At 47.2% G+C, this 26,205-nt stretch overlaps 2 protein-coding genes across 14 annotated transcripts in view; one reads left to right on the top strand and one right to left on the bottom strand.

Moving 5' to 3' along the window:
* The window catches only part of Zhx3 (zinc fingers and homeoboxes 3), a 223,036-nt gene extending 208,627 nt beyond the window's left edge, over positions 1-14,409 (top strand). For 11 of the 12 annotated variants that reach the window (XM_004631004.2, XM_023714756.1, XM_023714762.1 and 8 more), the window contains 2 exons: positions 5,572-5,607; positions 7,678-14,409. In XM_004631004.2, the coding sequence (XP_004631061.2) occupies positions 5,572-5,607; positions 7,678-7,688 (47 nt within the window). In that variant the 3' untranslated portion in view covers positions 7,689-14,409. The remainder of the gene's footprint in view (positions 1-5,571; positions 5,608-7,677) is intronic. The other variant, XM_023714764.1, reaches the window with a different exon arrangement.
* A 2,497-nt stretch (positions 14,410-16,906) lies between these two features.
* Positions 16,907-26,205, bottom strand: part of Plcg1 (phospholipase C gamma 1) — a 37,651-nt gene continuing 28,352 nt past the window's right edge. For both annotated transcript variants that reach the window (XM_023714809.1, XM_004630912.1), the window contains exons 17-32: positions 25,770-25,970; positions 25,577-25,696; positions 25,301-25,481; positions 24,297-24,374; positions 23,434-23,537; positions 23,119-23,215; positions 22,813-22,882; positions 22,114-22,271; positions 20,712-20,808; positions 20,336-20,560; positions 20,099-20,247; positions 19,090-19,204; positions 18,809-18,970; positions 18,617-18,705; positions 18,344-18,528; positions 16,907-18,141 (exon numbers count right to left, since the gene is read on the bottom strand). In XM_023714809.1, coding sequence (XP_023570577.1) covers positions 18,099-18,141; positions 18,344-18,528; positions 18,617-18,705; positions 18,809-18,970; positions 19,090-19,204; positions 20,099-20,247; positions 20,336-20,560; positions 20,712-20,808; positions 22,114-22,271; positions 22,813-22,882; positions 23,119-23,215; positions 23,434-23,537; positions 24,297-24,374; positions 25,301-25,481; positions 25,577-25,696; positions 25,770-25,970 — 2,074 coding nt within the window. In that variant the 3' untranslated portion in view covers positions 16,907-18,098. The remainder of the gene's footprint in view (positions 18,142-18,343; positions 18,529-18,616; positions 18,706-18,808; positions 18,971-19,089; positions 19,205-20,098; positions 20,248-20,335; positions 20,561-20,711; positions 20,809-22,113; positions 22,272-22,812; positions 22,883-23,118; positions 23,216-23,433; positions 23,538-24,296; positions 24,375-25,300; positions 25,482-25,576; positions 25,697-25,769; positions 25,971-26,205) is intronic.

The following is a 26,205-nucleotide window of genomic DNA, read 5'->3' as shown; positions in this document are numbered from 1 at the left end:
GAGTTCAAGGCCAGCCTGAACTACATACTGATAAGCAAGACCTCGTCTCAAAAAAACAAAACAAAAATGCTGCCCTGGAAAGAGTGACATCATAGAAGATTGTAGAACAGAGTACCACTCCTCCATCAGAGCAGCTAATGAGCTGACATAAAGTGAATCACATATTTTGGAAGTCTGGAATCTAGTTGAACATTTGCAACACCTATATAGAGGAGCTTACTAGGAGCAGTTTGCACATCTTGGTGATGTTCTGTGTTTCACATAACATCATCACCTCTCCCATCCCTGCAGCTGGCATCTGTGGTGACTGTGACCCAGGTTCTTGATGTGGCTTTTTGTTGCCAGGCTGAGCAGCAATGACTTTGTCTTCCAAAAGTCAGTTTTGTGTTTTGATTGCCTAGTACTGAATTTCCTCACTGAGGAGCCAACATAGAAGCTACCACTATTCCAACCCTGTGGGATGAAGCAATTTCCTAGTCACAGGGGATTTAAAGTGATAGTGCCCTTAAGAAAAAAAAAGTATCCCCTTTTGGGCTGGTGAGATGGCTCAGTAGTCTAAAGCACCTGCTTAGAACAAGCACAGCAAAGCACAGGGACCGCGGTTCAATCCCCCAGCACCACATGCCAGCCAGCCCCGCCCCCTGGTGGGCTGAGCTGGCCACACACACACACACACACACACACACACAAATAAATAAAAAAGTATCCCCTTTTTAGGGAGCCAGACTTTGAAGAAATCTTAGGTTACCAAAGAGAGCATAGACAGAAACTGAAGTGATTCCCCCAGCACAAGAAATACACACTTTGCAAAAAATAGTTTGCAAAACTCTCCACAAGTAAAAATTAGCAAAGCTGGAGGTTGAGATAATTAGAGTCACCACACATAGTACTCAATGTCCAGTTCTCAATAAAAAATTGCAAAACAAAGAGGAAAGTAAGGAGAAAAGGTTAAAAAAAGGAATTTGACATACTTAAGGAAGTCAAACACTGTCTTAAAAATGTTCCGTGAACTAAAGGAAGCTACCAGGGCAAATGCATGATTGGATTGAGAATATCAATAAAGAGATAGAAATTATAAAATGGAATTCAACTCTAGAGCTAGAAAATACAGTTACTAAAATAAATTGGCATCAACAAATTTGAGCATTTTAAAATTTGTTTGTCTTCTGAGACAGGATCTCACTGTGCAGTTCAGGCTGGCCTTGAGCTCACTTTTGCAGCCCAGACTGGTCTCAAAACTCACAATGATCCTCCTGCCTCAGCCTCCCAAGAGCTGGGATTACAGGCACACACCATCATATCCAGTGGATCAATGAATTTAAGGATTATTGTAGTTAGACAAATGATCAGAAAAAAATAAAGGAAAATGAACAGAACCTAAAGACCTGTGAGAAAGGGTCATAAAGAATATTATTAAAATGAGCAAAGAAAAAAATGAGCTAAGGAGGGGGCACATACGTATAATCTAGGCACTCGTAGAGGATGAGGCAGGAGGACTGTAAATTCAAGCCTAGTCTGGGCAATGTAGCAACTTAATGAGACTGTTTAAAAATGTAACTCAGTTTAAAGATCCTGGGTTCAAATTTCAATACTAAAAAAGAAAACGAAAAACGGCAGAAAACTTTAAATCTTATGAAATACAGGAATGTACAAATTCAAGAAGCTCAGTGAACATCAAACAGGATAAACTGAAAGAGATCCACTAAGACTCACATTAAAATTGTCAAAACCCAAAGGCAGTTTTGAAAGCAACAGTACTAAGGAAGCACATCACATATACGGGGCTTTATAAGCATCATAGCTGGTTGTCCGTGCTCCCTTCGGCGGCACATATAATAATGGTTGTCCATCAGAGCCTTGGAGGCCTGAAGGCAGTGAAAAGAGGTCCTGAAAGGACCGAAATATAAAAAAAGAAAACACCAAAAGTGTAATGATAAAGATTTCTTTATCTGGCAAAACTGTCCTTCAAAGGTGAAGGAGAAATTAAAGCATTTTCATATGAACAGGATCTACAAGAGTTCATTCCAGTAGACTTACCTTATTAAAAATGCTAACGAGAGTCCTTCATACTGAAGTGGAAGGATAATGACCAGTGATTTTGAAGTCATAGGAGAACAATAATACTAATAAATGTATAGGTAAATATAAAAGTCAATACCACTGCATTTTATTTGTAACTTTTGTCTTTTTCCAATGTAGTTTGTCATATAAATCACATTGAAAATTATGTTTGTGCTATGTGTATAGCGTAGTACAATGTAATATGTCAATAACAAAAAGGGAGATATATAGGAGCAGTGTTTATATAATGAAAACTAAATTGGCATTAGAAAATTTTTTTTAGGGGGCCTGCCGGTTAGCTCAGTAGTTTAAGTGCTTGCTCATGCAAATGCAGTCAGGTGCAGGATAAGGTGGTTCCATCCCCAGCTCCACCTCCCTTACCAGACCCGCCCTTAAGGCAGCCTGAGTCAGCCAAAAAAAAGGCCAGAAAGATCATTTTAAATTTAAGATACTAATCATAATCCCCAAGGTAATCACAAAGAAAATAAGTAATATATGTGGTACATTGTAAGAAATAAGATGCTCCTGCTGTGAACCAGACCTAAAGACCTTAAAGGCCAAACAAATGCTAAAAGAGTAGCACCTGGGATTGGTATTCTAAATAGGTATCAATCACCTGGAAAGACCCAAGTGAGTCACTAGCCCAAGCCCCAACAGAGACCCTGTCCCGCATTCCAACCCCCAACAGGGAGAGACCCTGTCCCCTATTCATGCCCGCTTGCTATGTGACTCGCTTTCCCATTTGATACTGGATTTAATCAGTTTTACCAGAACAATGGTGCTTGTAATCCCATTAGTTGACCACAGTTTTGTCCCACCTCCTGCCCACCTAAGCGAGTTCCCATTCTCTCTACCTTAGCCCCACGTGGTTTTACACTATAAAAGTCCCTAGAAGAGATGGCTTCCTGGGGAACTACCTGCTCGGGCCCCCCTTCTGTCCCTCTCTTGGACAGGAGCTTTCTTTCTCTCAATATATTCTGCTCATAAAAAAAAAAGAATTAAGATATTTTAAAAATAATTTTTAGGAACCGGGGAGATGGCTCAGTGGAATAAACGCTTCCCTGGTAAGCGCAAGGACCTGAGTTCAATCCCCAGATCTGCCAAAAAAAAAAAAAAAAAAAAAAAAAAAAAAAAAAAAAAAAATAGTGAATGTTTGGAGTATATAATGATTACATTTCTCTTGGGAGTTGGTGTATGCATGTAATGCATCTTAATTCTCATCTCCTTTTCTTCCCTCCCCACTCCATCCTTTGTTTCTTGGTCCCCCTCCCTTTCGCAAAAGATCTAGCTCTTTTTTTTGCTGTTACTGATTTTTATTTTGCTCTTTGTTTATATTTTGTATTTCTCATATAAGAACTATGCAAAATTTAAGCTTGTGTGTTTCTTTCCCTTAATGTGATGTTCTCAAAGAGCATCCATTTTTCTCCAGATAACTCGTTTATCCTTCTTTATGGTAGGATGGTGCTCCATTGGGTGTAAATACAACATTTTTTTATTCATTCATCTGTTGATGGACGTACAGGCTACATCAGAAATTTCACTATTATAAATTGTGCTGCTATAAAATGTATATGCATGTGTCACTGTAGTATGATGTTTCTAATCCTTTGAGCAAGATACCTAGGAGAATAACTAGGTGAAATGGAATTTATAGTTTTAGGTTTTGGTTTTTTTTTTTAATTAATTAATTAATTAATTTGTGTGTGTGTGTGGCCAGCTCAGCCCACCAGGGGGCGGGGCTGGCTGGCATGTGGTGCTGGGGGATTGAACCGAGGTCCCTGTGCTTTAGCTAAGCTTGTTCTAAGTAGGTGCTTTAGACCACTGAGCCATCTCACCAGCCCTATAGTTTTAGGTTTTGGAGGAATCTCCATACTGATTTGCATTATGATTGTATTAGTTTACATTCCCATCAACAATGTAGAAAAGTTCTTTTTTTTCCTGCAGAACTGCCAGAATTTATTTAATTTTTTAATGATAACTATTCTTTCTGGAGTAAGATGTAATTTCAGTGTTGTTTTCTGTGACCAGAGATGTTGAATATTTTTTTAATTTATTCATGTCAATTGCCCTTTGTTTTGTTATGTTTTGTTTTAGTACAGGGTCTACTGGGCCTATAGGGTCTCATTACATAAATTGGACTGTTAGTGATCCTCCTGTTTACAGCCTCCCACGTGCTGGGATTAGAAGCACTCACCACCATGCCCAGTGTCAGTCACCCTCTCAGCACACACCAGCACAGCAGTCCCTTGGGATCAAACCCCCAGCCCCTGCATCTGCCTAAGCAGGCACTTTAATCCACTGAGCTATCTGGCTGGCCCAACTGGGCTGAGTCTTTTAGTTTAGGAGATCTGATTTTTTTTAAATTTCAGAGTATATTCTAAATATTAGCCTCTGTCTGAGGAATAGCTAGCAAATTTTTTTCCAGTTGTATAGGCTGTCTCCCTTCTCTGTTGCTTGTTCCCTTTGCTGTACAAAAGCTTTTTGTTTTGCTGTGCTCCCATTTGTTAATTCTCAGTGCTAAAATCTCATGCATCTAGGGTTCAGTTCAGAAAGTCCTTACCTATGTCTGTGTATTCAAGAGCTTTACCTATTTTATCTTCCAACATATTGTCTCAGCAATCAAATAAGTATTATGAAAGGCAATGATGGAGGAATCATGGAGCCAAAAACATGGAAGACATACAGAAACCAAATAGCTAAATTACAGGAGGAAATTCTTCATGTTCTTTTTCTAGCTTTATGGATTAAGTTCTATTAAAGACAAAGATTATCAGTTTGGACTAAAAAGAAAGGATCCGTCTATATGCTGTCTACAAGAAACTGACTTTGGATATAAGGACACAAAGGGATTGAAAGTAAAGGATGGAAAAGTTATGCTACACATATAGTAACCAAAAGACAGCTAAGATGGCTATGTTATCAAACAAAACACTTTACTCAAGAAAGGCTAAAGAAAAAAAGGATATTATATATTGATAAAAGGCTTAAGACTACAAGAAGATTGAGCTAACATGTATATACCTGCCAGAAACCTAAAATATATGAAGAAAAAGTTAACAGAATTAAAGGGAGAAGTAGACAAAAATATTTGGAGGCGTTAATATTTTGCTTATAATAATAGATAAAAAACAGGTTATCAAGCCAGTGTCATGGCACATCCCTATAATCCCAGCACTTGGGAGGCTGAGGTGGGAGAATTCCCATGAAGTTAAGACCTACCTGATTACATAGTAAATTCAAGCCCAGCCTGAACTACATAATAAAAATCTGTCTCAAAAAAAAAGAAAAGAAAAAGAAAGGAAAAGAAAGATCAATAAGGAGTTAGAGGATTTGAAAAACACTACAATTCATCTAGATATAACAGACATGAAAGGGATCTCATGATTTTAAGCAAAAGGGAAAAAACTAAAATAAGGAAGTACAGGTGGAATCCTTCCAGATCTTGAATTAGGCAGTGATTTCTTTTTCTTTTCTTTCTTTCTTTTTTTTTTTTTTTTTTTTTTTTTTCAGTATCGGGGATTGAACTCAGGACCCTGCACTTGTCAGGCAAGTGCTTATTCTACTGAGCTATCTCCCCAGCCCTGGGCAGTAATTTCTCAAATCTGATAGCAAAAGCATAGACAACAGGGAAAAAAAAAAAAAAAGTAACTTGAACTACATCAGATTTTGAAAGTTTTGCATATCAAAGGTTACTCTAAAGAGAGTGAAAAGACAACAGAATAGGAAAAATATCTGAAAGTCATATTTGATGAAACTAATATTTAGAATATATATAGAACCTCTGCAACTCAGCAACAATTAAAATTGAGTAAATGTTTTAAGTAGTCATTACTCTAAGATGTATAAGTGGCCAATAAGCACATAAAAAGTGATAAACATCTTTAGTCATTAAGAAAGTGTAAGTCAACCCCACACTGAGAGCCAGGTGTGGTGGCAAATACCTAGTGCATTCAGAGGCTGAGACAGGATGATCTCCATAAATCTGAGGACAGCCTGGGCTACATGATGAGTTCAAGATCAATCTGGAATACATAGCAAGGCACTGTCCCCAAAAAGCAAGATAAAAATAAAACCATGATGAAGCTCAAGTTTATAGTTCAGGTAGCTGTCACACACATGTGCACACACAAAATAACATGCACTGGTAGGATGTGGAGAAATTTGATTGCTTGTGGTAATATAATATTTCAGAAGGGCCAACCAAATAGCTCAGTGGATTAAAGAACCTGCAAGCAGGCACAGGGGCTGGGAGTTCCATCTAGGCCTGCTGTGCTGGTCCCGCCCCCAGGGCACACTGAGACAGCAGTTGAAATTGGGCATGGTGACACATGCCTGTAATCCCAGCTCTTGGGAGGCTGTAAACAGGCGGATCACTATGAGACCTGTCTAGTAGTGAGACCCTGAACACCCTGTAGACCCTTCCCTAAAATACAAAAAATATATATCTATGTCTATGTCTATATCTATATCTATATCTATTGGAAGGCAATTTGGCAATTCTTCAAGAAACTGAATTATTTAATCTAGCAATTTGACTCATATATATACCCAAAAGGATTGGAAAGAGGAATTCAAATATTTGTACACAATCTTCATGGCAGCATCATTCACTAGATCCCTAAATTCTCCTATTTGTCCATGAGAGATGAACAAGAAAGTACATGGAACACACATACAGTAAATGCTGTTCAGCCAAGAAGGGATGAAATTCAGATGCATTCTGCAGGATGGGTCTTGAAGACATTATGTTAAGTGAAATAAGCCAGACACAAAGGACAGATGTTACATGACTGCATATACGAAGTAGCAAGAATAGGCAGATTATGGAAATAGAGAGTGGAATACAGGATACCAGAGTTTGGAAGAAGGGAATGAGTGGGATTCGCTGTTGAAATGGTATGCAATGTCTGTTTAAGTGATGATGTAGTTTCATTACATGTGAATGTACTTAGCACACTGAGTGGATCTGAGTCATAAGATTGGCTCCTTCAGCTACTAAATGGCACAGAGTAAAATGTTGGTATCTTCTGTGGGGCAGCAGGAGCAGCAGGGGTGGCCATGCCATTGTGGCATTATCTTCTGTGGCTTGTGTGTCTATATCTGGTTTCTCACATTTCTCAGCCAGCCTCCATATGTAAGGGCTTTATCTTTTACATTGTGGATGATGGGCTTCTTCTAATCAGCCTCATTGACTTTGACTTTTAGGTCTGCAAATTATAAATGACGGTAACAGTAGAACTAGACCCAGCTGCTATAGAAGAGGGATGTGTTCCAGGGAACCTGGAAGGAGAAGGCAGGACCCTGGGAGTAGCCGTGGCAGTGTGGGTTATGGTGGGGCATGGAGAGGCCAAGCTGTGACTTCAGCTACGAGTCTGGAATTGGGCCATGGTTCCATGGAAAGTCGGAAGACTTCACCTCACTTAGTCCTTTCCTGAGCCACATACTTCTTCACCTTCCCTCAGGCTGGAGATGGAATGGCTGGTAGGAAGGCACTGCTCACCGAATTAAGAAATCCCCAAAGCTATAACAATACCTTGGCATAGTGAGGATAAGGCTGCTACAGGGATATGCAAGCTGCAGCTGCCATAGAGTGACAGGAATGTGTTTTCTCCTCAGAAACAGACTGAATTTGATCTAATTACCATGAAGAACCAGCCAGTCTAGGATGCTGCCTGCCATGTGGAAGAGCCAAATCCACCTCTGCTGCCACGTGTGGTTCCCATGGCCAGCCACCAGCACCCAGAAGAGCCTCTGGAAGTCTCCCTGACAGTCTGGAGCCCAGTGCTGCCATCTTCTCCCTGGGCCTGCCCCCACCGTGCAGTGGAAGCAGACGTCATCATCAGTCCTTCCCCCACAGTGTAGGACCTTTCCTTTGCCTTCCAGGGATGAAATAATCCCAATTTCATATTTGTAGACACAGAATCAAGTTTTTAACATATACGTCTGCCTATCTACATTTAATAAAACAAGTTACAAACATTTTCACTATATAGAAACTTTGGTTAGCAAAGGAGTATATTGTTCACATCATCTCTGAAATGCTTTGTGTCTGTTCTCCGGGGAGCCCTGGGGCCATGAGTGCCCTCACCTTCACCAAGCACCCAGGGGTTAATGGCACACACAGAACTGTGCCCAGGCCACTGGACCTGTGCTCTGTTTCTGCAGGCAGCATTTTCTGCCTCCTTACCCAATGACCAGCCACATTTCATGCCCAGCTTTCCTTGCCTTATGGGCCAATCAGTTTAGAAAATGGCCCAGCTGAGTTTAGGGTTGGATGCTCACCACTCTTATATTGTTACTCTAATTCTGCTTTTTTCATGGGAGTTTGAATCTTGGACCATACATTTTTGGTTTTTAGATGACCTAGGGAGACACTGGTTGGTAAGCCTAAATACACTGACCCGTGCGCCCACTTTACTTTTTTTTTTTTTTTCTCTTTAATCTGGATACTTTAGAGTGAACTGAAAATGGAAAAAGACAATGGGGACAAAGCAGAAGTGGAAGTTATACACATGTCCTTTAGCCCTAGCCAGGGCTCAGAGACCTTTTTCCCCATGTTCTGCAAAGCCTCCTGCCGGTTGGGAGGGAAGAACACACTGGTTCAGTAGTGAGAGCTGAAGTGATTCGGCGACTGTTTGAAATTATCATAGCTGGTCATCTTGAGCACAAAGACCTGCAGTGGGTGGTTCCCGGCAGAATACCCCGAGTGACCCTGTTGCACACCAGGACCTGGCCAGTGTGCTGGGTGCATGCCCCGGTGGTGCTGGACATTGCTGGACAGGTCCTTGTGAGGATGTTTTTAAATTCTGTATTTATATTGCTAAACTGGGAAACAACGTTTTTAAATGTCCTTTGAAGTGAGAAAAACCACAGGAAAAGGTGCCTTTGCAGTGATGGACAGTGTGCTGACAGTTGTACTAAATGGCAGTCCTCCTATTTCCCCAGCCTGGGCCACTGTGACCGCAGTTGATAACGGAGGTGGGGCTGGCTAAGGACTTGTTACTGCCGGCGTCAGCACTTAGAAACATCCTGCTTCCCAAAACACCAGGCACAGGTACTAGGACCTCATGGGCTTGCTTGCAGGCCTGGGACAGGGCGGAGCACAGGAGGCCAGAGGGGGGCAAGGGCTTGGGGCAAGAAAACTAGTGTGCTTTAGGCATTAGTGTTCCTCCTTTCCTACCGCAGAACTGGAATGGCCAGGCCACCTGGCTGGCTTGGCGTCGAGGACAAGCATGGCAGTGGTGCCTTCTGCTCTCCTGGAGAGAGCTTTCTTTGGAGAACAAAAGTCCCTGAACCATTGTTCTTCTAAAGTCTCTTTTCTTGCCCTCCATGTCCCAATAGGGACCACCTGTTATTCGTCTCAAATTGGGAACTTGTGAGTACTTGGCAAGTTTTGCAGCCTATTTTTTATCCTTTCCATTTGGAGTTTGAAGCTATTTGGTTCTAAAAGCCTTTGAGGAATTTCCAAGAATAGAGTGAGTGCCTTCCTTCAGAGAGCAGACACCTGGAATTTTTCCTTTAGCATTTATGTACATGCAGTCTAGTTTATATATCTACATATATACAGTAAAAGTACTCATTTGATAATTTGTAAAACATACACATGATGTGTGCTGTTGAGGAACTTTGTGGATGTGGGTATTGGGGGCAGTGGCCTGTGTGGCAGGGAATGCTTGGACAGCTGTGGTGGCTCAGCACAAAGCTATCTCCAAGAGTCTGAGAAACTGACCAGTGCTCTACCTGCCTCCCCCAGACCCTTGCTGGTGTCACCTCCAGAGCCTTGCATGCACTGGCTGAATAGTATTGAAATGGCTTTCCTGGTTATTTTATTGAACTTTAATCTACAACCTAAAGAGCAAAACAGAAAATAAGTCACATGGTGGACAAGTTCAAATAGGGCCTAGAGACTGCCCTGGCCTCGGGCACCAGGTTGTCTTTTAGATGGAAGTTATAATGATGTCAGTCCCAGCATGTTTTTCTCAGATGTTGGTCCTGCTCAACAGCCAGGGCCATGCCACAAATGGTAAGATGGCCCAGATAGGAAGCCCAGCAGACCTGACAGATTGCTTCTTCCTGTGCTCTTAGATAGTGTTGAAAAATTGTGATTTGGACCTTATGTTGGAAAAAGTAAGATGATCAAAGGTGACACTAAAGGAGGTGGTCACTGAGTAGGGACCTAGGCATTGAGTGCTCAGCTCTGAATGTAGTGTGCCAGGCAGAGACCTGCCTACATGAGCCGGAGATCAGAAACATACTCAGAGTGGCAGCAGGAGCTATGGAATGCCAGCAGCCCGCTCTGTGGCTCATGGCAGGACACAATGCTAGAGGTTAAGTTAGGTATTATCAATTTCACTAGAAAGCTGTGCGAGAGGTGGGCTGGTTAATCTCTCAAAGAAAATTTTATAAAGTAGCATGTATTTTCCCTTTCCTCTATATGCCCTTAGACTGATGTTCCTTGTGGCCTATTGTACCTGTTTGATTTACTTTGTTTTTACATAGTGTTATATATATTCAGTTCTAACAGGTGAAAACAATCTTTTTTTGTTTACTTTTGTTTTTTTGTTTTGACTAAGGGGCTTGCTATGTAGTTCAGACTGGCTTTGAACTTAGGGTGATCTTCCTGCTTCAGCCAGATCACTTTCTGATAAAGGAAGTTTGAAATCATGATACATAAACTTCCCATACTTTATTTGTTTTAATTTTTGACTGTAGAGGACCTTTTTCATTTGGGGTGGAGGAAAGTCATTTTTAAGTCTTGGATTCCTGAGAAAGAATGCCCTAGCTTGACAACTCACCACCATATTGAGATGTGTGGTGGCCACCTTAAAGCCTTCTCTTGGGAGAGTGTGACAGGCAATTGTCTGGGTAGACCAAAGCACCTCAGCCGAATGCCGCACACCCTGCTCTCTAGAAGCAAAAGGAGAAAGCTGGACAGAGTGCTGGAGGGTTCTTTGACGAGCTTCCGCCTGTGCTTAGTCCTGTTCCCACAAGGAAGGACCAGTGTATTCTCCAGGCTGAGATAGGGTTTCTGTAGGTTTTGTCTTGTTTGGTCCTGTGCCCCAGTGTTTGTTTCTGGTTCTAGGATATCAGTCCTAAAGCTACCTTGCATGGAGAATGGGAGGAAGCCTTTTTGGCTAGTGCTCAGGTTTCTGTGCACAGTCTCTCCCTCTGCTCCCTACTTACACTGTTCCTGTCTTGGATGCTGCTGCTCCTGCCTTTATAGCCTATATGAACTAAAATCCCCAAAATAAAGCAGCTCTTGTTAGCTCCAAAATCACAGCCCAAGTGGATAAAGGAACTTTACAGGAGAGAAGAGAACTGGAGAAAAAGACTAACTTTAAAAGTTTAGAGTTTAGGCTTTACCTACCACTCCACTGCCCTTGCTGTTTACTCTGGGAAGTTTATTAGTTTGATTCATTTTGTTCATGTTCTTTTGCATGTAGCTTAGATTTTCCATGCATCACATCTATGTGTAAGGCTGTTGCATGCTGGAGAAGGAAAGCCCTTGGGACACAGGATCAGCATAGCTAGCATATTCAGGCCAAAGCCAGCAGCCTCCCTAGGTCAGGGTTTGGTTCTTCTGACCTGTGGAGACCCCGCAAAGGTGTCTTGACCCAGCCTTTTTCTTTCCCTTTCCGAGGACAGACCTCCCTAGCCATCCCTTTCAGACCTCAGGATGTTGTCTTTGTGTGCATGCAGAGCATTGAGTCTCTGAAGGGCTCTGATGTAGAAGCAGCATGCACTGATGGAGCTCAGACTTTTCTGAGTTCACGCCCCCTCCCTAAGCAAAGCTTCAAACCAAGGTGCTTGCTTACTCTGTGTCTTGCTGTGGTCGATATAAGCAGGCCAACTCACTGAACCATGAAAACCCACACTGACAAGGCTACGGGGGCCTTATGAACAGAAAGACCAGTTTGGGTTTTGTCTGAGAGACTGGATAGAAGTGACATGGTGCTGCCTGACTTGCTACCTAGCCCAACTTGAAGTTCAGATGGTACTGACAGCCCTCAGATTAAAGCCATTTATGCTGGAGCCTGCGTGTTCTCAGTGGCCATTGTGGGGTAGATAGTTGAATGCAGGGGTGGCAAACCCATGTATTCTCTGAGCTGACCCTGCACCTGTACTTGGTTAAGTGAAAGGAATTTGTATAGAGCATGTGGCCCTAAAAAGGATAGAAAGCCTGCTTTGGGGTCCTGTCTTGAATTGTCTATAATAGCTAGCCATTTTGTCCTGCCTGCAAATCTGATCTCTTTGAAAAGGACCTAGTTCTTCATTAGACTGGAGCAATGATATGGAAGAGGTCCTTTTTAGCCCAGGATCTGCCCTGAAGTCTGGGGCAAGGACAGGAACCTAGAAGCTAGGGAGACTAGGCTGATTCTGATTGCCGTATGGACAAGGGCAGAGGGCAAAGAGCTGCTTCCTTGTTTTAAAAAAACTTTTGGTACACTGGACTTTGGGGAGCCAGAGAGTATATTAACTCTTGTCTTTGCCCTCCTTTCTCTGAGCATTCTGGATCTTAATGCAGTGCCACAGGGGCCTGGCAGAGCCAAGGAAAGAGCAGACACGATTCTGGCAGGGACTGGCTGGCGTCTTTCTGTTGCTCCAGAGGATGTGTGGGGAAGTGGCAGGCCAATACCTGGAAGGGGCCTGTGTGCTCACCTGCTCTTTGAGCCTCTGCAGCTGGGGGAGGGGGCTATGCCCATCTTGTACATATATATGGGCACCTACCTGTAATAGCTTTTTTTGGTTAATGCTTTTTAACTCGTGTTCTCTTCCATGATAAATGAGTGATTCAGAATTACTCAGTGACTAGAGTCAGAGGTAAAGTGTCTATGATAAAGGTTGCTCAGTCACTTGAGTAGAGAAAACTCCAAGTGCTGGGTCCTTCCCAAATGTCAACCCCAGAGCAGAAATACTGTGAAGGTAAAAATCAGTCCACATTTGCCTATAAACCCCATGATTTGTATTTAACAAATTTCCACCTTGAACCACCAGTGGCTCATGCATGACTCCCACCAGCAGCTTGTACCACCCAACAGGACTGTCCTGTGCCATCCAATGGGCCAGTCATACATGTACCACCAGTCATTCCGAGGTGCCCAGAAAACACAGAAATTATGGCCCCATTGTGAGAGAGTTCTTGCCACTCATTCCTGCCCATAAAGCCTCTCCCTGCAGTTTGCCTGATAGACTAGAGAGCCCAAGTGAGATCTGTTGGCTAGAGCAAGAGGGGGAGCATCTCTGCTCTGTGGGGCACCAGCCTAATAGATGGGTCAGACCGTGTGGCTTTGGGCCAGGGCCAGGGAACAGTGGCCATCCTGGGCGGTAAGCTCCCATCAAGCATTTGAGCTTTTTGTTCAGCAGTGTTAGGAGGGCTGAACCATAATTGTTATTAAAAAAGAAAACCACACCAGCTTCCCTCCCTTGCTGAATACTGTACATTGAGTTTTACTGACAAGTGACATAGCCTTTGGGGGAGATAAAGGAGGTTGCCAAGGGCCTGCAGATGACTTCCTGACAAAGTCCTAATTCCTTGTCCTCAAACACCCATCTGTGTTCTGATCCTTAATGCAAACCCCTTTGTTCCCTGAGGGACAGGCTGGTAAGAATTGAGAGGGGGAATGGCGAACAGTTTGCTTCTGGTGCACTTCCTGTCTTTGGGGACAGCTAAAATAATCATCCTGGTGCTAAGTGAAGGCCAACTCTGTCAGATGCAACTTAAACTTTAGACAAACTGTAAGAAGGTCCCACATTCTATGGTGACCAAGTGTGAGGCTAAACAGAAGATGGCATACACTTATCATTTAGGCGAGGTGGAATGGGAATTTTTTGCCCAGTTAATGTTAAACAGAAAGATGGGCTGGGGAGGTAGCTCAGGGGTCTAAGTGCCTGCCTGGCAAGCACGAGGACATGAGTTCAATCCCCAGTACCATCTGCCATGGTAACTCTGGAATCTGGGCTGGCCCGAAACAGGGCTTGCTGGCACACACCTGTAATCCCAGCTCTGGGGAGGCTGAGATAGGAGGATCACTATGAGTCCAAGCTGCATAGCAAGACCCTGTAATAAATAAATAAATAAAAATTTAAAGAAAAAGTATTAGATGGAGCCTTCCTTTGGCGTGCACTGTGGTTATGCCAAGGTGGGAGGTGGAGGGTAGGCCTCTCTGGGTTGAATCTTCAGGCCTCACAAGGTCCCCTGTGGGGATGCTGCTATTTTTAAGATGCAAATTGCACACTTCCTAGATTTTGTATCCATGGATTTGAATAAGGGAGGGAAAAAGGGATAAATGCTTGTACGGTCTGAAATGGACCTCAATGGTACTTCAAATCTTTTGATCCTAAATAAAAATGTACATACATTTCATATCTGCGGACTCATTTTCTAGGGGTGTCAGGAAGTTAAACGTTTCTTGGGATCTGTTAATTTATCCTATGGGCAAATTGCCCATAAACTCTGATGGACAAGTGAGGGGGGAGTCTTTGCCCTCAGTTTCCTGATTGTTGAGCTCACAGGAATAATTTGTGTGTGAAGGAGTACAGTTATTTGAAAATTGTACAAGAGTGACAATGGCAAACTGAGTCAGGCCTGGAGCAGTCAGGCATCTGGTGAGAGAACACTGGCCAAAGTTTCTTCTTTTTCTATTCCCGTGAGAAAAGCTGGCAGCATATTTTTTATTTGCTAAGGAGTTGGCAATGGAGCCTTCTGGAGGACCAGAGTCCTGGAAGACCACAACTTAGGTCAAGGCAACTGGACGGTTAGGACAGTCATAAAGACATGTAGCACAGGAGAAAAGGGACCCCTGAAATACAGCTACGTAGAGTACAGACACACTTCCATCAGTGATTTTGTTAGCATCTACACACCGGGCCATTCTACAGACCAACTCAGGACCTCAGAAGCAACTGTTAATGCTGAAGGAGCCAGGTTCTTGGAACTCAGACCACTGGTAAAACCTGGGACCCCTCAGTTGAGCCCCATGGTGGGCAGACTCAGACACCATGCTGCCAACATACTTTGGGTGGTATTAGCAGTAGTGGCCAATGTGGGGCAGGTGGCTTCCAGGTTGGAAACATCATGCTCAACACACCCCTGCGCCTAGGTTCCCTGGGGATTATCGCCTAGATTCCCTGGGGATTGTCAGGAGACAAGCCAGGGAGAAGACTGTCTGGGTGAGACAGGGCCTGAAAGATGTGTGGGTATGACACAGTCTGCTGGGATAACTTGATACTGTTTTTTGGTCCCACCCCCCTTAGCAGAACTGATAATATGGGCAAGCTGAAAGACAAGTGAGTTTCTAGCTCCTAGCCCAACTGTCATGGGAGATTCAGGATGGGCCTGGTCAGGAGGCCCTTCCCTTTTTGGCTCAGGTGAAGTATTTAATGGCTTCCCTCAATTGAGGCCACAGACTGCTCCCGCCTTCTTCCTACAGGACAGCTTTCAGTCCTGAGGCAGGAGGCCTTAATGCCCCAACCTTGTAGTTAGTGCCCTGTACTGTCCACTGGGTGACAGCTGGTGAAAGTTCTGCCACTTTGATTCAACCACTTGTCCCTGGTCTGCCAGGCATCTAGGACCAGGGGCACTTGTCTAAGATTCTGGTACCACTGACTTCTGCCCTACTGAGCACTCTTTTCTCAGCACCAAGGAGACTGTGAACAAGATACATGAAAGGGCCCAGGGACTGGTATTTTTGAAAGTTCCTGAAGAGGTGCTCCCATGTGCTACCAAGACAGACTGCAGCCATAACCCAGAAGACAGATGGCAGTGCCACCCAAGTTGCGTGGAAGGATAGCCTGTGGGCATGCAGTCAGGCAACCAAACACCAGATGTCAAGCAACCAGTGTCAGCCCACCCTGCTGGGTCTCCTGGGTCAATCAGCGACGATGGTCAGATCTGTCTGGAGGAATGTCAGATGACACTGGCCTTTAAATTCAGTAGACTGAAGGTCGCAGTTTCCACTAGGCACAAGGATCATTTGCAGTGAGAGATAAAGGCAATATGGTAGAGTCCAAGAAAGGTGAGCCTTGGGCGTGTGAGGTACCCAGGGAAGGCACAGCTGTACCTACCTGAGGCCACATTCCAGGACACTTGTCCAGAAATGGAAGTACATACTGATGCAAAACTAAGTGTCAGCACTGACAAGCCACAGACATGACACAGCCATGCAGGGCCCGACCTGAAGTGCCAGCCGACTTTTTTCCCTTATGAGGAATGTTTTGCCCTGCGCCACAAGAATCTGGAGCAGGAAAATGGAAATCCTGAGAGCCCAGTGAATTCCCATCTACAATTTTCTTGAGTGGGGGAAATTTTCTGCAATAGGGTGATGCTCTAAGAAAGAGTCAGGCCCAGAAATAGCATTGCTGCTGTCTGACATGGGCCAGCCCAACTAGTTCCACACACGGCATGCTGTTTTATATCTGGTGAATCATTTTGTTCCACACCAGCAGAATGGGACAAGCACAGCTTCAGGAAGGGAAAGGGGTCTTTTGAACTGTTTTCTGGGCATAAGTTTGGCTGTACATTAGAGAGGCAAACAAGGTTGGTACCTGGCAGCACATCTTAATGCTAATTTTCAAAAATGAGACGTTCCTGCGCAACCAGGAAGGGGCTCTGGTTGGTCCCTGTTCACCATTGAAGCCTGCTGTGAGATCCTGGGCTTGCTCCCGGGCAGAATGCGCTCCATTTAGCCACACCCTTGGAGGACAAGGTGGCAGTGAGGATGACCTGATGCCTCCTGTTTGCCCAAAGGAGGGAAGGTCTGTTTGACCTAAATCAAGAAACTTCATGCTAGTGTCTGCTGTCTAACAACCACCAGGACAGAGCCCCCAAGAAGCATACAGATTAAAGGAAAGAGGACATGAGGATGATTTATTTGGCAGTCAGATCTTAAGAGGGCAGCAGAACTAGCAAATGGCCAACCCTGAGCCCAAGTGTGGGCAGTGGGTTTGCATGTGCTGAATGCTGGCTATGCTATGAGGCACCTTTGCGCCCACTGGCCTGGACCCCAGCCTCCATCTTCAGAGGAGGGGACTGCCTTTCCAAACTTTCCACTTCCTTCCCTGCACCCTTCTAGTCTGAAGCTGCACTGAACTAGCAGCTTCCTTCAGCACCTGACTGCCTGGCTCCACAGACCCAAGAGGCAGGCCACTCTTTAATCCCCTTCTCATTCCTATGGGAGAACATACTGAGTCTTCACTGCCTTAAAAACAAAAAAGCTCACTGGGACAGGCACTGCCATTTCTTCTCTTCCCATCCCTCCTCCACGGGACACTGCCTTGACATCGAACACTCTGCCCTCAGAACAGCTGGCAGCAACATTCAAGGCTCTGCTTGGAGGTTTCCCTACAACAGTGAGGAGCTGGAGGAGTGAATAATTTAGTTAAGATACCACTGAGAAGAAAAATAATACTGCTATTTTATCATGATCCCCTGTGTCTTTCAGGCTGGGTAGCGTTCCCAGCAGTGGGCAATGTGCCCTTGTGCTGCGTCGTCCTCCTCCTCCTCCTCCTCGGGCAGGGCTGAGCCCTTCTCCACACAGGCCCTGCATCACTCCACTGTCTCTGGGCCACACTACCAAGGCATCTACTCTCACCCTGCCCAGCTGTGTTTTTAAAGCTACAGGACAATGTAAACTTTGTTCCCCTGGCCCAGCAAGGCTCCTCCTTTTCCTCGACTCAGGAATGTGAATGGCTCCTTGAAGCCTCCAGTGCTGCCAGCTGAGGCAGCCTCTCTCTTCAAGGGGCTTCAGCCCTGCTTCCGGCCCCACCGGCTAGAAGAATCCATCTCCAGAAGTCAGGGCCGGATGTGTGTGCTTAATGCGAGACACAGTACAGTTTTTGCCTTCACCCAGAGTTGGGCCCAGAGGCCCAAACAGTACATCTCGTTAATGGCTTGGTTTTGTCTAGCATTCACCGCTGGAATCCAGGCTCCAGGCTGCGAGAGCAGAAAGCTGCCACAGTAGGCACCTTCTGAAGAACCCAGTTCACGGCATTCCACGAGGCGTGCAGCGCTGCTGCTCTCCATCGAGGAGGTGGCACAACTAAAGGCGGTTGTCTCCATTGACCCGAGTCCTTCTTGGGGTCCTGAGTGGAAGGCAAGAATGTCCTTACTGACAGCAAGGCTTTACTGTTAAACAGAACAGCCCAAAGCCACACTCTGATAGCTTTTTCTGCACAAGAGAAAGATGCTGGAAAAGTAGATCTAACCTCAGAAAGCTAGCCTCTCTTGCTCCAGCACCCCTCTTCCAAGCCACACACTGGCCACCTTCCCTTCCACCCTCCTTACCTTCGTTCCCGAATGTCAAAATGGTCTGCAAGATGCTCCTGGGAAATGCGGAAGTCCTCAAATGGCTGCTGGTAGCGGGCTTCAAAGGAGCCTTCCCGAGCCCGGCTATGAAACAGCTGGCTTGAGGCATCTGAACCCCGCTCGCGGAGGGACGTACCACCAAAGGGACTGAGGTCTCCATTTTCCTACTCAACAAGGGCAAGAGGCCAGAGGTCAAGGATCCTCGGCACCTTGGGAGGGTATCTTGCTGTTCTCCACCCCTGCCACACGTACCTTGGCAGGGAAGACATCAATCTTGATGAGCAGCGACGCCAGCTCCAGGTCTTCGCTGTAGTTATTCTTCAAAGGCACCGCTCTGTATCCTAGGAGACGGCAAGCCTGCCTGTCAGCCTGGGAGGGCACCAACAAGGGGCCCACCCTACCTGGCAGCTAGCTCAGAGGGCAGTCTCCAGGAAGAGTCCTCACCTGTCTTCAGGCCTTTTACTGGGAAAGTGGCCTGAGCCAAGAAGTTCTGGTCACTAAACATGTCTTCCTCGTACACCACAAAGCGGAGGAAGGCAAACTCAGGGTTACTGATTTGGAAATGGAAGGGCTTGGCTGGCCATACAGGGTTCAGTCCGTTGTCCACTATGAAAGCAAAGACAAAAGAGTTCAGGCCACTAGTAAGAGGATGGACAAGATGACAGTGAGGAGAGAACTTCAGCATGGCCAGGAGGGTGAGGATGGTGCAGAAAAAGCTCATTTACCCACAAACTCTGTCTTCTGTTTCGTGTTGTCATACTCTGCTCCAGCTACTTCAATTTCCACAAAGGGACACACAATGCCGCGGCCATTCTTTGGCAGGTGCCGAGCCCCCAGCACCTGTAAGGCAAGCAAAGATGAGGCTATGGTTGTCTTGCTGTTCCCACCATTCCTGCTACTGAGCTCAGGCAGCAAATGTGATGTGGAGGCAGTGCGCCCTCTGCTGGACCAACGAGGCCTACAGCAGCTGCTGCCATACAAATTCTGAGCTTTAGCCAAAATTTTAGTATGAACTTTGCAATCTACTTCATGTCAAATTCATGCCTCAGTATGGATATCTTTTAAATTTCTTCCCCTTGAGAACAACCTCTTCTCAGAAAGAGCAGTTAGGTTCATTTGTAGTTCTGCACGCTTATCCCAGAGGCGCCCAACTCAACCCATGCTGCCCTTATTCCAGGACTGCTCACAGCCCCTGTCCCCAGTGCCAAGCTGGTCCTTGTCACAGCTTTTCAGTGGGATATGCTGGGATTCTCCAGTGGAGGGAGAATTCTACAGACCTGAAGGCTGGTAGTCACTTTCGAGCAAGCCCAGCTCTTGCTTGCTTGCCCCTGCAGACCAGGGCTTGGTTCACTACCAGTCCTAGCTCCCGTGCCTGCCCTCTGCTACCCTAGCCAGCCTACTCCTAAGGCTGTGGCTTTCCAAAGCTTGGCCTCACCAGACAGACAGCTTGTCTCCTTGGGGCTAAAAACAGGACATCGCCCAGCTGACTTTCCACTTCATTGGACAGTTTTGTCTTCCTCAAGCTCATGGAAGCCAGCTCTGGTGCTCTCTCCTCCATTCAAGACTCAGAAAATGCACTCCATCCACTGGCTCTGTGCCCTCCTCCCTTATGCCGACCTGCTCCCCAGCTCTGACTCTGGGAACAGTGTCCAGTCCTGGCAAGTTCAGCATAAACACCTCCAAGCTAAGAGCAGCCCTTCCCCAGCCTGAGGCCCACAGATGAGCACCACCCACCTCAATGCAGATGGCGCACGGCTCCAACCCACGGAGGCTGCTCTTGTCAAAAGGATCAAAGGCCTCGTCTCGCATAGTGCTTGGCTGCAGCACATAGCCACAGTGCCCACCAGCCATGAAGAGAGCCTGATTCATCTGCATAGGCTTGTCTGCAAAAGCCAGGTTACGTGCACTGCAACCCAACTACACTCTGGGCTCCCCTCCTCCTCCCTATTCTGCCCACAGGGGACCTCCTACCTGGGGTCTGGAAGTTGAGGGCCACAAGCTGACTGCCACAGATCCACATGGGCAAAGGATCATAGTTGGAAGAGTCCAGCCGCTGGCCCTTAGGGTAAATGCGGGAGAGCTGCAGCCGATTGTACTGGAGGAATTTCTTGCCTTTGGCCTTGTTCACGTATTTCTCAGCCTTGGTTTCCGGGAAGGACGACATGTCCCGGTAGCAGGCTCGTTCTGTGCCAATCTCTGGCCAAATAGGGAGAACACTTACAGAGCCTGCTTCCCAGGCAGCGGTAGAGGGGACAGGTTCCCCTCCTCTCACACCGGCCTTGAAGTGTTCCTGAACCAGCAGGTCCCCACCGCTTCCCCAGCAACCACCCCCTGCAATGGCCCTTACTCTCTTCATCGAAGGGTACAGGCCGACAGTAGACAACAAGCTCAGAGAGTTCCAGTGCGATCTTCTTCCTCCGCTCCATCATCTTGCCCTCAGTGAGCTGGTGATACATGGAAGGTCTTGTAGCCCCAGGCTAGAGCCCTGCCCAGGGGAAGGAAGCCCCTGCCAGCCTTGGGAGCACACATACTACAAGTGTTCTGGGGCCCTTTTCAAGCTCCCCTGCACCTTCCAGATCCCACTAGACAGTAATTCCTGTCCTCGGCCTCAGCCCAGGACTACTGTCCTCTGTCCCTGAGGACACACTCATTTTCCAACCTTCCTGAGTGAATTCTCAAGTGCCACCTGTATCCCAAATGATCTCTTGCTGACCCAGGGATCGACCATGCTCCAGTGATACTTTCTGATCATTCCTACCACAGCCTCATCACTGGCTAGAACACCTGAAATGCCTAGTTACCTGAGACTTTACTGGGGACTTGGCTCAGGTCTGTCTGTACCCCAGGACATTTCTTAACCACCTCAGTTCCCCAAGACCAACATAGCCACCTCCTCTGCATGCCCAATCTCAGCTACACACATTCCTTCCATTTCCTCTCATGAAGCTCCATTTGTTCCCAATTTTCTTCTCTTGGTGGGGCCTCTATTGAGATTTTCCTCCCTTTCCAGCTAAAATCGTATCTGGTCCTTCAGCCACCTACTTTTGCAGCATCTTACCCTCCTACAGCACAACCCTGACAAAATCCTCAGCACCTCAACCCTTCTCTGCTTCTGTGCCTGGTCTCCAAAGATGTCACAGATGTGCCCATCAGATGCTGGTCAACAGCCACCAAGCAGGAGTCCCTTACTGAGAACACTTGCTCTAGAAGGACTGTCCTTCTAACCAAGCTTGCGCCCCAACCTATCAAACCTTAGTCGCCATCCTCTCACCCACAGCCCAGCTGTGTGTAGCCACTGCCAGCCATCCCAGCCACATCACCAGAACAAAATCCAGGAGACACTTGCTAGTTCTTATCACACCTGGCTACGCCTCTGGAGCCCTCAACACACCAGAACCCTACTGCTTCCCTGAGCCTCCAGCCTCTCTACCCATCCTTGCTGGGCTTACCTCTTTCACAGGTCTCTCAGGAACCCACCCCAAGTCCTGTCCCTACTTTGTACTACTTCATTCCTCCTATCTCAGCTCCTGCCTGAATATCCAAATGCCTTCTACGCAGAACCACTCTGAATACCCATAGTATCTCAAATTCAGCACCTCCCAAGCATCCTCTATTGGTCATTTGTCTGTTTCTTCTGGGTCTAAGGCGGGGCCATGGTACTGAGAGCTGGAGGTCTTGGATTACCTGACAGGCCCACATGCTTTCCAGATGGCCCCTACCAGCACCTTTCACACACTAGTGGGTCTCACCCTGGCATCCGCAGTCTGGGCCACTTCACGAATCTTTTTCACCCAGTCTTGCAGCTCCTCCTGTGAGTCAGCTGCAACATCCAAGGACCACTGGGCCACTGATGCCATGCTGATGGAGAAGACGAAAAGCCGGTTGTTCTTCCCCTCTGGACGGATAGCTAGAAGGGCAAGAGAAGACGAGCTGACTCCACAACCTGGACACTGACTCAAATGAAATATCTTGTCCTGCTTCTTCCTTACCATACACCATGAACAGGGAAGATTGCTGGATAGGCCCATTTCATACAGGAGCAGGCTGTCATTCAGACTAAGTCACTGACAGCTGTGGGGGAATCAGTGCTCCAGCTCTGCTCCACCTGACTCATGCCCCCTCCTTAGGTCACCCCTCCAACCCCCCATCTCCAGTCTTGTCACATCCCTCTGGCCCAACTCCTTAGGTTGTAGCTATCAGCCAGCCATCACCATGTTTTCTCCCTCCTGATTTTGACTGACTCCAGTGCCTAGCATAGGGGGGGCATGCAGGGGTCCAAGTGGGATGACAGAGGGAGCCTAGGGTCTCGGGCATCCAGAGTAGGGGTAGAGTTTGGAGTGAAGGCAGTCTTTGGGGGTTAAGCCATCAGATTCTTCCTGGAAGCAGAAGAACCACCAAAGGAACTGGATCCTAAGGATCAGTGGGCAAAGAAAGGGATGGGGGCTCACCAATCTGACAGGCCGGCACATCTAAGACCCCCCGCAGCAAGTCCCCCAAGGGACTGTTCTCATCCAGGTGCTGTGGGAAGCAAAGCCCACAAGATGGTCAGCATGGCTGCTGAGCACGTGTGCAGTTTCTGTGCAAGTGACAATACATCTTGTGGGGGTACCTGCAACTAGCCAAGGGTTGCGTGGTCTACACACAGTATGTGACTGGCTCAGTGTTCCAAGTGTTTGTGCATGCAAGGAGATCTGGATACGTGTTAGATGGATATGTGTGGAAGAGACAGGAAAATCCTACACCTCTGGACTCACCTCTCTCTCAGGTTCCAGGGCTGCTGGGCTGCCCATCTCTTCCACATAGTTTGACGGGAACCACAGCTGCTTCTTCCCACCATAGTCCCCTCGCCACCTATGGGAGTGACAGGTTCTGACCCCAGCAACCACTCCAAATTTCCACCAGGAGGGTATCCTTAACTAGGACTCCCACATTTAAACAAGGCCAACGCAGACCCCACCAGTACATGTAGGAGACAGACCTTCCGCAAAGTTTATGGTGGAAGCCCTCTCAGTAGCAGCACTACCAGCCCACCATCCTACGGGCTCTTTGGCCTCAGGGACCAGGCTCACCAGCCTCCCTCTTGCTTCTCCACATTCTGGATGATAGCACTCTTGGTGAAGGTCAGCTCATCCTCTCTCTGGGCCTTGTAGTCGAAGAGGGCCTTGACTGCACACTGCACAGGTGAGACCCGGAGTTAAGCACACAGCCTATTTGCACTTGCAGTGGGTCTCACCTGTCCAAACCAAAGGGAAGTGACCCAGCCAGCAACGATCTCACCACTGCCCTGCAAGCAGCTCGGGGACAGCCAAGATGGAGAGGAGGTGGCCTCTCCCCAGAGACTCCAGGCCCTCCAGGTGGGACCATGCAAGGCCCATCCTGGGTACAGGGTGAACTTCCAGTCTGCTCCCCGAGTCAAGCTGGGAAAGCAACGTCTGCAGTGGCTCTCTACCTCCTGCCCAGGCCCTGTAGTCTTAGGAGGGTAGAGGCTAGGACACCATCACACCTCGTCTCTGAAGGCTCTGTGGCTGCTAAGAGCAGGTGAAGAATTGGGCACTCTTTCCTATGACTTAGAAAAAAGGGGTAAAAAGCAAAAGATCCTCTCTGACAGATCTCTAAGAGGGTGATCTAGCCAGTGTGCCTACCACCCTTCCCTGCGCCACCCACAGAAGATACAAAGATCATAAACCCAGAGCACACACAGTCTGTGTCCCTGCTGACCTGAGGGACAAAGGCTGGGGAGCGAGCCAGCCAGCCATGAGGGGGCTGCGGTTGTGCACCAACCACACGTCTCTCACGGCTTCTTGGGCTTCAGAAAACCACAACTACTACTTCTTCACACAGACCACAGATGGGCCCAAAACACAGAAGTACACTCCCCAAGCAGCTGAGGACCCCACCCCCACCCGCTTCTCATGCTGAGGCTGATCTGTACCTTGAAAGTTGGCATAGGGTTTGCCTCCACATAGAAGCCAGGGTTGCGGCCCTCGTACAGGGCCCCGTAGTCAGGCTCCTGGAAACAGGACACATTGGGACTTGTTCATGACTCAAGAGCTGAGCGGAAGAGCAGGTGTTAGCTCCCATGTGCCCCTATTCCAACCCTGGTCTCCGCATCAGGCTACTCAGACTGTCCCCCTCATGGACTCTGGTCCTTTAGGATCCTCCAACCTTGGGAGGATGGTCTTGAAGGTCTGTCCTCACCCTCCAATTTTGTGACTAACCACAGGTATAGATTTCAGAATATAAATTCCCCTTTTTTTTTTTTTTTTTTGGCGGAACTGAACTCAGGGGATTGAACTCAGGTCCTTGCGCTTGCCAGGGAAGCAATTATTCCACTAAGCCATCTCCCCGGTCCCTAGAATATAAATTCCTAAAGGCCCAAACACCAAATGTTCCTGAGATGCCTGCAGCTTGGCTCACTGCTCCTGTTGAGGGGCTGGGCCTGAAGACAGGAGGAAGTCCCCACCCCGACAGACAGCAGGTTTCTCTTTCTGGCTACTTATGTCCACGGGTGACTAGAGTTTAACTCACCTTTTTTCCAAGATGCCCTCTCTATACTCAAGGCCATGGCCCTATTCCAGGGCCCTAGTCAATCCCTGCATCATCAGTTCTACCTTCTTCCCTCAGTCATCTGCCTGTGGTAGCCCTCATCTGGGACAGTCTGGCACGTGTGCACCCTGAGCCCCAGGACTCATCATATCACACCTTGGCTCACAGTGACCCTTCTACCTGAATGCCTGGCCTCCTCTTTGCAGACAGCTCAGATGGCACTCCCTCCAGAACATCCTCCTCTACTAATTTTGTGGTTCCCAGCAGGTCTCTGGGACTCTCCTGGAAGGGCCTAAAACACCCCAAGAGTCACTGTCATACCCAGGGACCATTATGTTCTATGCCCTGCCAACTACCCTCCACCCACTCCAGCCCCTCAAGCCTCCTTACAGCGGTGCCAATCTTCTCCAATGCCTCCTCATTAATGGGGTAGCGCAGCTTCATCTTCCGGTACAGTGGGTGCTTCTCATAGTAGCTAATAAGATCCACCAGACTGTCGAACTCAGAGTTCCCCAGCATCACTGTCTGGCCCTCCTGCTGTACACGGCAATGCTTGATCTTGCCCTCAGCCCTTCATAAGAATAGGACAGTCACACAGGGTTGGGAAGCCCAGGCCCTGGTGAGGCCCTACACCCCTCTAACACCCGGGGCTGAGCTCGTAATTACCGGAATGAGATAGCATATGAGTTGGGCTCATTCCGCTTCCGTACCAGGAAGGCTCCATCTCGGGGCACACGCATCAGCATGTGTTCAGCCTGTGCTCTCGTCAGGCTTGCATGGTACCACCTAAGAACAGGCAGAGTCAGGCCTCAGCCAGCACCACCCAAGTCCCTGTCTGCCTCCCACCCTGGCCCCTTACTCTTTGCTCTCATGGGCATTGGTCTGTGGGACAGGTTCTGAAAGGCGCATCTCAAACTCATTGCAGCGCAGGGGAACTTGCTGATAGTGTGTTATAAGGTCGTAGAGGGAGTCAAAGACCAGGTTGTCTGTCAAGAAGAACTTGGGGGTCCCAGCATCCTGCCGGGAATGGATCCGGCAGTGCTGGACTTTTCCGTTTCGCCTGAAGGAAGAGAGGATAAGGGGAGAATGAGAAACAGGCCCCGGCCTGTTACACTTCAAGTGAGGCATCAAGTTTCTCAATGGCAGGCCAGTGTCCTAAGAAGCACAGGTAAGGAGAGTCCAGCAGGAGGCCTTCAAACAGGCTGAAAATGTGAGTCTGTGTATGCATGTGGGGCAAAGACATTATGCTCCATGTAAGAAACCTGGAGTAAAAGGCTTATGATGTTAACTGCCGT

This window comes from Octodon degus, unplaced genomic scaffold, assembly GCF_000260255.1.
Source record: "Octodon degus isolate 3935 unplaced genomic scaffold, OctDeg1.0 scaffold00037, whole genome shotgun sequence".
NCBI classification, from domain to species: domain Eukaryota; kingdom Metazoa; phylum Chordata; class Mammalia; order Rodentia; family Octodontidae; genus Octodon; species Octodon degus.
Note: the sequence above shows the minus strand (reverse complement) of the source record. Positions and strands in the feature narration are given on the sequence as shown.